The sequence below is a fragment of the Euprymna scolopes genome, chromosome 42 (assembly GCF_053919585.1).
Source record: "Euprymna scolopes isolate OS-2025 chromosome 42, ASM5391958v1, whole genome shotgun sequence".
Lineage (NCBI taxonomy): Eukaryota > Metazoa > Mollusca > Cephalopoda > Sepiida > Sepiolidae > Euprymna > Euprymna scolopes.
In genome coordinates, this window is record NC_136523.1 from 69,535,086 (window position 1) to 69,547,970 (window position 12,885).

A 12,885-nucleotide genomic window follows, 5' to 3' on the forward strand; every position below is an offset into this window, starting at 1 on the left:
GTTATGGTTTTCAGTAGTAAATAAAAAACGCAAGAATTTATTTTTTTTTGTTTTTCGATATTAGATTGGTTGGTAAAAGTACAGTTTTTTTTTTTTTTTTGTGAATTGGTAACTTGCTTAAATAACACCCTCCCCTCCCCATGTTAAGAATGGCTTTTTAAATAATGTTATTATTTCAACACGGATCACTCTCTGCATATATAACACTTTGATCTTAGCCAAAAGACCATGTAAACAGGTAATAAATGTTTTAGTTTCAAGAATTTATTTTTGTAAGACGAAAAGAGAGAGATAGAGAGACAGAGAATTCTAAGACAGATACTACACTTTCATCTTAGCCAAAAGACCAAGTAAACAGGTAATAAGTATGTTTTATTTTGAATAATTTAGTTATTTTTATTATATACGCTTTATACATATACAAACTGAGACCGCTGGAATTCTAATAACAGATACTACACTTTCATTTCTTTTGCTCGAAATAACAAATGATACATAAACATACAAAATTTCTCTCATAAGAATAATAAATATATTACAAAACCAAATTCAATTTTTTCATTGTTTATATGGTCCCGAGCAACGCCGGGTAGCCCCGCTAATTATTGCTACTTTGGCTTCTCACGTGTTGATTTTGCTTTTTCGTATAAAAAGCAAAACTAATTCAAAGCTAACAGTATGTTCTCGGCATCGTACCGGAAGAACGTCCAGAAGCAATCAGCTTTGATCAATGTGGGACTAAACTCCTTATATCAAACAATTGCTAATTCCCTTTCATTTGGGGAGCCGGTCCACCCCCCTTCACCATCATCTTGGGGAAGCGAAAACTGCACTGCATTGAAACAAAGTAAACAAACCCCAAAAAGCTGTCATGCATTAAATAAAATACTGCTACGTTATCTCGTAACGCTCCTGCGATGACCTTATTTAGTGGCTATCTGTCAATCAAACCTTTCACTCACTTTATAAGCCTTATTTTAACATTATAATCAATTCCTCTTACTCTTGGCCTAGACGGTTAAGTGGTTGGAGTTTGTTTCACCTCCGTGTCAAGGGTCCCAGGTTCAATCCAGCCTCATGACCAAAACTATTTTTTTTCTTTTACATCTTTAAACACCCGGGCGACGTTTCTTTATTTTTTTTACTTCGCTTTTCTTTAGTTAGTTTACCTCTGCTCCCCCCCCCCATACACACAGCGTTTTTTTTTGTTTTTTTCCCGATTTTTTTAACATCGTTTCAGGGTTATTACTTAACCCCCCCCCCCCATACACACACCTACAAACACCCGGGTACCCAGGAAAAACGAAAAAATGTCACTTTTTTTTTTTTTTTTTTTTTTTTTTTCCCCTCCTTCAGAAAATCGCCCAGCTGACACACTTAGAGGGGTCCTATTGGGCCAAAATTTCGATATTTGTCGTCCGGAGGGTCAAGCTTCAATATGATACCAAATTTGTTAATTTTTTATCTGTCTGTCGAAAGTTTTTAGCGGACATACAAACACACACACACTCACACACATTTTTGCCTTTTATATATATAGAAGATGAACTGTTTTATAAATAAATATATAATAAATCTTGGAAATAAAAATATTTTCTGAAACTATTTTTAGAGTATCAAACTTGTTTCCGGATTTTTTTTTTGTGTCATTAAAAATTATTCTGGTTATTAGAGACGTAGATGTGAATTATCTTTTCCAGATCTAAATTCTGTTTCTTTCCAAGCTGTGTCCTTAATAAGAAATTCTGTTTCCTTCCCTTAATAAGAAAACTGTTTTCTCTCATTTTTGTTTGTTGCAGAAAGTGCGTATTGCCTCTCTGGAGTGTCTTGAATATTTGACCCAACTTCCGGCCACAACGCTTCTTCCTTATCGACGTGAGGTGATCCGATTTCTAGAACCAGTTTTAGATGACAAAAAACGACTTGTTCGTAAACAAGCTGTTAGAGCACGTGGTGAATGGTGAGCCTTTTTTTTAAATCCTTTTTTAACATAAACTTTATTTTTAACATAAACTTTATTTTTAACATGAACTTTATTTTTAACATAAACTTTATTTTTGGAATTAGCAAGCTTGTGAATCATAAACATTGCACATAAGCTGTTGTAACATTAGTTGTAACAACATTAGTTGTAACATTTTTTTGTTATAACATTAGTTGTAACATTTATTCTTTTGTAACATTAGTTATAACATTTATTTGTTATAACATTAGTTGTAACATTTATTTGTTATAACATTAGTTGTAACATTTATTTGTTATAACATTAGTTGTAACATTTATTTGTTATAACATTAGTTGTAACATTCATTTGTTATAACATTAGTTGTAGCATTTATTTGTTATAACATTAGTTGTAGCATTTATTTGTTATAACATTAGTTGTAACATTTATTTGTTATAACATTAGTTGTAACATTTATTTGTTATAACATTAGTTGTAACATTTATTTGTTATAACATTAGTTGTAACATTCTTTTGTTATAACATTAGTTGTAACATTTATTCTTTTGTTATAACATTAGTTGTAACATTTATTCTTTTGTTATAACAATTTGTGCCATCTGTTTCTATCATCTAATTCTTTCAGATTAAAATTTGACTTAATAAATAACATTAGTTGTAACATTTATTTGTTATAACATTAGTTGTAACATTTATTTGTTATAACATTAGTTGTAACATTTATTTGTTATAACATTAGTTGTAACATTTATTTGTTATAACATTAGTTGTAACATTTATTTGTTATAACATTAGTTGTAACATTTATTTGTTATAACATTAGTTGTAACATTTATTTGTTATAACATTAGTTGTAACATTTATTTGTTATAACATTAGTTGTAACATTCTTTTGTTATAACATTAGTTGTAACATTATTTGTTATAACATTAGTTGTAACATTTATTTGTTATAACATTAGTTGTAACATTTATTTGTTATAACATTAGTTGTAACATTTATTTGTTATAACATTAGTTGTAACATTTATTTGTTATAACATTAGTTGTAACATTCTTTTGTTATAACATTAGTTGTAACATTCTTTTGTTATAACATTAGTTGTAACATTTATTTGTTATAACATTAGTTGTAACATTTATTTGTTATAACATTAGTTGTAACATTTATTTGTTATAACATTAGTTGTAACATTTATTTGTTATAACATTAGTTGTAACATTTATTTGTTATAACATTAGTTGTAACATTCTTTTGTTATAACATTAGTTGTAACATTATTTGTTATAACATTAGTTGTAACATTTATTTGTTATAACATTAGTTGTAACATTTATTTGTTATAACATTAGTTGTAACATTTATTTGTTATAACATTAGTTGTAACATTTATTTGTTATAACATTAGTTGTAACATTCTTTTGTTATAACATTAGTTGTAACATTCATTTGTTATAACATTAGTTGTAACATTCATTTGTTATAACATTAGTTGTAACATTCATTTGTTATAACATTAGTTGTAACATTTATTTGTTATAACATTAGTTGTAACATTTATTTGTTATAACATTAGTTGTAACATTTATTTGTTATAACATTAGTTGTAACATTCTTTTGTTATAACATTAGTTGTAACATTTATTTGTTATAACATTAGTTGTAACATTTATTTGTTATAACATTAGTTGTAACATTTATTTGTTATAACATTAGTTGTAACATTTATTTGTTATAACATTAGTTGTAACATTTATTTGTTATAACATTAGTTGTAACATTTATTTGTTATAACATTAGTTGTAACATTTATTTGTTATAACATTAGTTGTAACATTTATTTGTTATAACATTAGTTGTAACATTTATTTGTTATAACATTAGTTGTAACATTTATTTGTTATAACATTAGTTGTAACATTTATTTGTTATAACATTAGTTGTAACATTTATTTGTTATAACATTAGTTGTAACATTTATTTGTTATAACATTAGTTGTAACATTTATTTGTTATAACATTAGTTGTAACATTTATTTGTTATAACATTAGTTGTAACATTTATTTGTTATAACATTAGTTGTAACATTTATTTGTTATAACATTAGTTGTAACATTTATTTGTTATAACATTAGTTGTAACATTTATTTGTTATAACATTAGTTGTAACATTTATTTGTTATAACATTAGTTGTAACATTTATTTGTTATAACATTAGTTGTAACATTTATTTGTTATAACATTAGTTGTAACATTTATTTGTTATAACATTAGTTGTAACATTTATTTGTTATAACATTAGTTGTAACATTTATTTGTTATAACATTAGTTGTAACATTTATTTGTTATAACATTAGTTGTAACATTTATTTGTTATAACATTAGTTGTAACATTTATTTGTTATAACATTAGTTGTAACATTCTTTTGTTATAACATTAGTTGTAACATTTATTTGTTATAACATTAGTTGTAACATTTATTTATTATAACATTAGTTGTAACATTCTTTTGTTATAACATTAGTTGTAACATTTATTTGTTATAACATTAGTTGTAACATTTATTTGTTATAACATTAGTTGTAACATTTATTTGTTATAACATTAGTTGTAACATTTATTTGTTATAACATTAGTTGTAACATTTATTTGTTATAACATTAGTTGTAACATTTATTTGTTATAACATTAGTTGTAACATTTATTTGTTATAACATTAGTTGTAACATTTATTTGTTATAACATTAGTTGTAACATTTATTTGTTATAACATTAGTTGTAACATTTATTTGTTATAACATTAGTTGTAACATTTATTTGTTATAACATTAGTTGTAACATTTATTTGTTATAACATTAGTTGTAACATTCTTTTGTTATAACATTAGTTGTAACATTCTTTTGTTATAACATTAGTTGTAACATTTATTTATTATAACATTAGTTGTAACATTTATTTATTATAACATTAGTTGTAACATTCTTTTGTTATAACATTAGTTGTAACATTTATTTGTTATAACATTAGTTGTAACATTTATTCTTTTGTTATAACATTAGTTGTAACATTTATTCTTTTGTTATAACAATTTGTGCCATCTGTTTCTATCATCTAATTCTTTCAGATTAAAATTTGACTGAATAAATTTTTTTTTTTTTTTTTTTTTTTTATCAAGGCCCGGAAGCCACTCGGGGATAAGGGTTTTAGCAAATATTTATTAATAAAAATATTGTCCCTTTGGTCACATGCTAGATACAAGTTTTGGCTTTTTTGCAAAAAGTCGTTCTATATTAAAAAACAAAATAAAGGAAAATTAATGTGATGTTTGTACTCATCACGAAACAAAAATATATTCTAAAAATAAGAACATCAAACCTTATTATTAACCAAAAACTGTCTTATTCACCATTTTGAAAGCAATCTCAAAGAAAACAAAGGGAGATAACTCGATATAATTTCATTTTACAAGATGTATGTTGTAACAACTTCCTATTAATCATTGTAAAATTATTTTCTTTATAAAAATGAATCTACTTGATCAATTTACATAATTTTTGGAATATAATCTTTTCATTTCATTAGGTACGTACATCATGTAGATTTTTTATTTTTGTTTTTTAATATGGAGAATTCTGAACAAGAATCAGTTTACTTATTATAGTAAATATAATTTACTTCATCACGATAAAAAATAAAGAAAAAAAAACTGAATGACAACAATTGAAGTTTTTTTGTTTCTTTCCAGGTATTTACTTGGTGCTCCTATCAGCTGATCAGCCGCCTTTTTTCTTCAATCTTGGAAAGTCTATTTTTTGCGAACAATCTTAGGATTCCCTCCTGGAAAACTGGAAGGGCCTTCGATGATGATGACTGTCTTTGGAGTGGTGCAATCTTCTATGTTCACCTGTCAAAGAAAGAAACGGAAAGGAATCAAAAGCATGCAATTTTTTAATGCACCTGTGCGCGTTGATTGCGAATTAACTGCTAAAATATTTTTTAAAGTCAAAAACAATTTTAATAAATAAAAAAAGAATTTTATTTTACAAAACTGTCAATATTTATTCTGCAAACCTTTTTAGTTTTTACTTGCTTTAGGCATGGATCTTCCCAAAATAATAGTTCATAAAAATACATAGAGGTAGGTCTTAATCCATTTTATAACTTTGTATCCCAAACCAAAATTTTATTTTCCTTCTAAAACTTTTATATATAGATTGTTACAGAACATAATGATATTCATTTTATTTTGGTAGCTCAATTAACAACCAAACTATAACTATTTAAAGTTTGTTTGGAAATAAAAAAAATGCAAATTTTGAACAAGTAAAAAATCCTTATAAACGTATTGTCACGTTGCATTAAATGAATAATAAAAATCAAGAAAAATCAAGTCAGCCTAAACATTGGGAAAATCTATCTAAAAAAAAGACATACAAAAATGACACAGAAATACAACTTTGTTCATATATGATTTATTTCACAACAGCTAACACATTCGTTGTATGATGTATAGCACAGTAAGAGATCAAACTTGATTTTTCTTTTCTTAGGAAATCGAGAAAAAAAAAGAACTTATTACCACGTGGTAACATAATTTGATAATAGGGCAAAAAATTCATTTTAACTTTAATTTTTTATGGGAAAACAACTTAAAATCCTGCATGTAATTGACGAGTGTCGATTTTTCTTTAAAATGGAATTTATGCATAGAGATATACAATATTGTGTGCATTAATTTGAAAAACAACCATATTAAAAATTAAATAAATCTGCTGTCACTTAAAATAGTTATCCTCCAAAAAACTATATATGACACAATAGAAATAATTATAGATTCATAAAAAATTTCTAAAAATGTGTTTATATCCCAATTTTTATCAAAATTGATAAAATGAAAATCAGTTATCACAAGTTGAAATCGAAAGGAATTTCATATTTTTGCACACTAAACTGATTTGTAATAACTATTATAAGTTTGATTGATTGAACAACTTGAAAAAAATTTTTCACCTAAACCTGATAAGTTGTTCATTACATGAGATATTTGACTTTGATACTTTGGAAACAAAGTTCATGTAATGAACGCTTTTTTATTTGAATCGACGGTAGATTTTATGAATTTTCATGTTCAGCATTCAGCTCAAGTTGTTATTTTGTTTTCTTGTGATTTGATCATGCATTAAGAACTGAAAACATTGCAGTCATTTTTTATGAGTTTATCGTAATGATGCACAGCATTTTACTGCTACAATAGGTGACATCAGTGATATTTTCTAGTTTCATTGTTCAGCGTTTTCAATATCGTCCACTTTTCATCAGATTAACCAACTCCATTTGATCAAAACTCACATTCCTTGTGACGTGTTCTTTAAAATGTTGGCAGTTTCATTTTTGATGGTTTGTTACCCGATTAGCCAATGAGTGATCTTTGTTGGGATTCTCTAAATGGATACAGCATAGTAGATTTTGAATGGTATTTAGCTGTAATGAAAATGATTGAACAATCTATTGTTCAATCATTTTCATTACAGCTAAAATTCGGCACAAATTTAATGAAGTATTTTAATGTTTTATTAAATTGCATTTTTTCTTTTTTTGTTTGCTGTGATATTGAAAAAGAAATTTTTAACGAGCCAAGTTGGAGGAAGGCGGGCTCCTCTTTTCTCTCACATATAAATGCAACTTTCTAGCATTTTATAACAACTCGTTCACTGATTGGATAAAAATTTGATGTATCAGCAAAAGCAGAGAAAAAATTAATATGGAATTTTATGTGGCCTTACGCATACACACACACACATATATATATAATTTGATGAATCCAAACACTTATTTTTTTATTATTGTTATGAATCATTTTTAAAAAATATATTGAGTTTTTATATAAAAGTTTTGATTCAGTTTAGTTTCGGAATTGATATCTGAAGATCATTTTTGAGAAGTTGATTTTTATGTTAAATAACTTTTATGTTCATACGTGCGTTGTCAGTATTTATGTGGTAACATGTGTGTGTATGTGTGATAATAAAAAAACAATTCATTTGTTGGAAAGAATTTATGAGCATTAAATTTCAAGCAAAATGAAACCTAATATTCGATATTTAAACGGTTAAATACTTTCAAAGATTATAACAAATAAAATTACTGCGATTTTAATGTCAAGTTTGGATTAGGTATAATCTTAAACATTTTTTTGTTCAAAACTGACATTAAATTATATGATGATATAACTCTGATCTATAATTTTATATATGTATAGCGTGCATGTGTATCGTGTTAGCAGAAAAAATATCAGAGTGCTCTATTGTAAGTTATATAAGAGCCAATATTTATTTTTATTTAAATATGATACATTACTGTGTCCACTAGAGATACAGTCTATACATACTCATGGGGATTGACCACATTGTTTCAATTATTGTAATTTGGAATTGTTCCTAATACACAGACAAAATTTGGGTATTTCTAACAGACTCGGTAATGTATAAATAATCTATACACTAGGTAACACACCCACACACACACTGCTTCTGTATGTACACCATTCAAAAAATTAGTAAAATTGTGGAGGATGCATTCACATTGAACATCCATAAAAAATAATATAAACGATTTATCCTTCACTGCTCAAAAATAGAAAAGATGAAGTGCAACACTATAACAGATATTACACTTTGATCCTAGCAAATATTCACAAAATAGGTAACCTACATGAATCTATTTATGAAAGTCATTTTGTTATTAGTATTCTAGAAGTTTTATAAACAGATTCATTCCCCAATAACCAATAATTGTTTCTATTTCTCCAGATTGTCCAATAATATAAAACCAGCCGTCAGAAAGATGCATGTACAAGTCGTAGACAATATTTGTTTGCAGAATGGCTAGTAAAATATTTTCATGTTATGTTCGTGTCTTATTCTACCTTACCCCACACAAGAAGTTAGAGATTGCGGTCAGGGATGTGGAGAGGCGAGGTGTCGTGTGAAGTGCGGTGCATCGAGGTGTCGTGTGAAGTGCGGTGCATCGAGGTGTCGTGTCACGTTATCTTTCAGTTGGTATATCAGGCTGCGGAATCTTTTTGCCACATGTGTACTGCCAACATGTGGCTATCTAGTCGATCCAGGATTGTACTACATCACTGCAAAAATGGATGGAACCATCTGTTTTCAATGTGAAGCTCTCAGAGAAAGAGGGGAGTAGTATGAGATCACTTTCGCTGCTAATGATGACACCCCAAAAACCATAGTTGTTATTGTTGAAAACCGAGTACATCTTTGGCTGAGGCAATGAGCCGCCTGTTGTTCTTGGAATTGATCTTTTGGTCTTGGCAGAAGCTTTACTCATTGTACAAGAACGACAGAATATCTTGTTGGTGTGTCTATTTTGATGTGTCACATACTTCAATTGCTTTTCTTGCATGACTTTTTGCAGAAGTTCTTTCTTCATCCTGTATGAAACATGATGGATTTTCTTATATGCACCTGACTAATGAGCTCTTCATCTACTCCTTTCTCCCTTGTACGCATTGACTTGCTGAGTTCATTGTCAATAATCTTCTAAACTTTAACCGCATACTCTGGCATTCTGATAATGTCAGATTGTCAATTATGCATGTTTCTCTTTGATGTCAAATTTCCTTCTGACCTTTCTCATCATCCTCTTGTTGATGTTGAGCAAGTCTGAACTCTCTTTATTTTTGCTTTTGATACAAGTTCCAATAAAAACTCTGTTTTGAAAAATATGTAGGTTCAAGATTGTTCACAATCAATTATTCTGCAAAAGAAATGAATGGAAATATATTCACTGTTTTCATGAAGACAAGAATGGCAACGAAAGTAAAAAAAATTGTTCATAAAATTCAGTAAAATTTGCAAACAAATATTGTCTGTACTTTGGATAATCTTTTGCTGGTTTCTTCAACACTTATGTTTTCACTTTAAAATTTATCTTTATAACAATCTATATTTTATGTTTTTATCCCTATTGTCACTGTTAGTTTATTATTATACATTATCTGAGCCGTTTAACTATAATCGTTTGATTTTTATCTTTTGGAAACATTAATAATTTTATTTATTTATATGAGGGCTGAGTTAGATATAAGATCAGTAATATGGAGAAACTCTAGCTTCTTTAAAAAGGGGCACTCTGGATGGGGGAAAGAGGATGAATTCCCTCAGACTAGAAGTATTTTTACTTCACTGTCCAAGGATAGAAAAGATAAAGTGTAGAACAGATATTACACTTTTTTATTTTTTGTATTTTTACATAGATCAATAAGTTTTCTTTGCTGAATATTAAAGCAGGTACAAGTAAAGTTTATAATCACTTCAAATAGGATTTGTGCAGATTTCCCCAAAGATGTTTTTGTATAAAATGGAATTTTTGTTTTGTTGGTATTTTCCTTTCCTTTATCTTTTTTTAAATCTCTCTTTCAAGCCACAAATGTACAAATATTTGAATTGAAAATTTGTTCAATCATTTTTATTTTGTTTTTTTACTTTTCACGGTTTTGTTTTCTCAAAAGAACAAAAAAAGATCAAACAGATTTTAATAAAATCAGGAATATGAATAAAAATTAAATGACTCTTCTTTTTTTCTCCCCATCAGCAGCAGAATGAAGTAGATACACCTTACTCTGTATACAAAGCACTTTTTATAAAAATTGTCAAAGTGGGACACTTTCAAAAGACAATTGAAATCTTAACACCATGAAGATGGAAATAAACACCTTTTTATTCTCACACATTTTATATATATATATATATATATATATATATATATTAGTGATTGGATGACTCCAATATTTTTCCCAATTCCGATTCTTCATAAATCTCAAAATATTTACCTATAGAGTTGCTATTTCTCTGTTTACCATAAAAGAACACATGTTAAATGTGCAGCTGAAACGAAACAATACATGATTCATGGATTTTAGTTTTACTGGTTGTTTAAAATTAATAAATATTTTTATTTAGCAGCAGAAGATTTCGCTTTCAACCAAATTAAAAAAAAAAAAAAAGACAATCGTTTTTGGTATCGGAAAATCGACACAGTATTTATTGATTAGTTTGATTTTTCTGATTCCGATTAGTCCCAACACTAACATATATATATATATATTACTAGCAGTTCAGCCTGGCTTTGCTCGGGCCCTATGTACTGTTCATAACTTTGTGCATTATGTGTATTTATATATTGATGTTTAAATTGGCGGAGGAATTTAGTAGAGTTGAGACAGACTCGAAGGTGCAGTAAACTGCAAGCTAAATGCACCCAACGAGATAGACACTGACAGAGGTAACATGCGACCGAGAAAAGAGATGGTGGTGGGGCGGACAACAGGTGTAGAAAAATAAAACCCAGTTGTAAAAGAAAAAAAAATAAAAAGGAAAAAAGGTAGATAGGGCCAGAATGGTATTTATAAAGGATACTTCTTTTTGCCAAGAGAGCGGTAGGCGCTAATTGACCATGACAGCCTGGCGCCGATCGCCAAATACGTGAGTGGCGGAAGGGTACCAATGAGATTCCAATTTACAAAGCGACCATTGTTGGCTGCTCCCTGGTGGGTAAGTGGCCTCTATTGAAAAGACACGTGTCCTTTGTGGAATTGGATTTGGTTCATTTTTATGATCCCTCAAAGTTAATTGAACGAGACCATTCTGGTTTTAATGGCCCGTCAAATTCCATTAGGCACACGCCGGCTGAGATTGGGGGTCCACCTATTCTACTCGATTGCCAACAGAAGAAGAAAAACAGCCCCTTTTTTGGGCATAGGCCGCCTGGTGAAGATTTGAGTGACAGCGGTTCCGGCATCCTGATTGGCTAAAGGGCCGAATGAGAGAAAAAAAAGAAGACGATCAGGAAGAAGATATAGTTCCCGCACCCACAATATAAGCAGCGAGTTTTGATCGGAAGAACACAGAGACAGAGAGAGAGATCTGCTCCCCTGGGCTCAAACGAGCAAAGAAGCCGACTGCCTCATCGAATGACCCTGTCACGTAGCTATTTAGTTTTTATCGAAAACGAAAGAACTTTGCAGTTAACAAACGGCCAGTCCCTAACTTAATAGCGAATTACGAAACGACGATTGTAACCTTTATGAATAACAAGGAATTTTGCATAAGAAAAAAAAACAAATATCCACTTGTCTTTTTAATTTGTTTTGCATGATTGCAGAAGCACTCGACGAGTCTCTTTCAGGTACTGGCCGCTGACATTCTCATCAAGGAGACACGGAGACCAACAATCGGGGAGCGTTCCACCACTAGACGACACGCGGGTGACGTAAGTGTCACAGTCTGAAAAGGCCAACTCTTTAAACTTTGACCTCTTAGCAGCCCAATTTTCACCCAAAAACTGATTAAAAAGCTTGCTGTATGTCTGAATACCCTTTATGTAAAATTTCAAATGTTTAGACCCAAAATTGGCCGGTAGAGACCGCAGAAGTCAATTTTTTTTAACTCTGACCCCAATTTTGACCTCTTTATTGTTCAAATTAAATTAAAAAGTTTGATCCATGTCCAAGTAACCTACATTTAAAATTTCAAGTGTTTAGACCCAAAATTGGCAGTGGAGTTTGGTAGAGTTTTTAAAGGTCAAATTGTTGAACTTTGGCCGAAAACTGATTAAAAAGATTTTCCCAAATCCCTTATGACAGTAGTTTGTTAGGGAAATGTACACAGACAATTTCACTTTTATAGATATTAAACTGGATTTGCTAGTTTGCTATCACTTCACAATTTGTTACTTGAGAGCAAAAATTTTAAATAATGGATCATCTAGGTTTCAAAGACAACAACATAAAGCACATGAGTTGACATTGGTTAACTTTGCCACATGTAAACAAACATAACTTTGCCACATGTAAACAAACAGATAACTTTGCCACATGTAAACAAACATAACTT

General features: G+C 29.1%; 1 protein-coding gene and 1 long non-coding RNA gene across 2 annotated transcripts in view; one reads left to right on the forward strand and one right to left on the reverse strand.

Moving 5' to 3' along the window:
• LOC145267130 (MMS19 nucleotide excision repair protein homolog) overlaps positions 1–6,020 on the forward strand; it is a 168,118-nt gene extending 162,098 nt beyond the window's left edge. The window contains exons 25-26 of the mRNA XM_080123167.1: positions 1,800–1,960; positions 5,718–6,020. Coding sequence (XP_079979293.1) covers positions 1,800–1,960; positions 5,718–5,745 — 189 coding nt within the window. The 3' untranslated portion in view covers positions 5,746–6,020. The remainder of the gene's footprint in view (positions 1–1,799; positions 1,961–5,717) is intronic.
• LOC145267135 (uncharacterized) overlaps positions 5,620–12,885 on the reverse strand; it is a 29,462-nt gene continuing 22,196 nt past the window's right edge. Inside the window, exon 2 of the long non-coding RNA XR_013864828.1 lies at positions 5,620–5,876. This is a non-coding gene — a long non-coding RNA (uncharacterized LOC145267135). The remainder of the gene's footprint in view (positions 5,877–12,885) is intronic.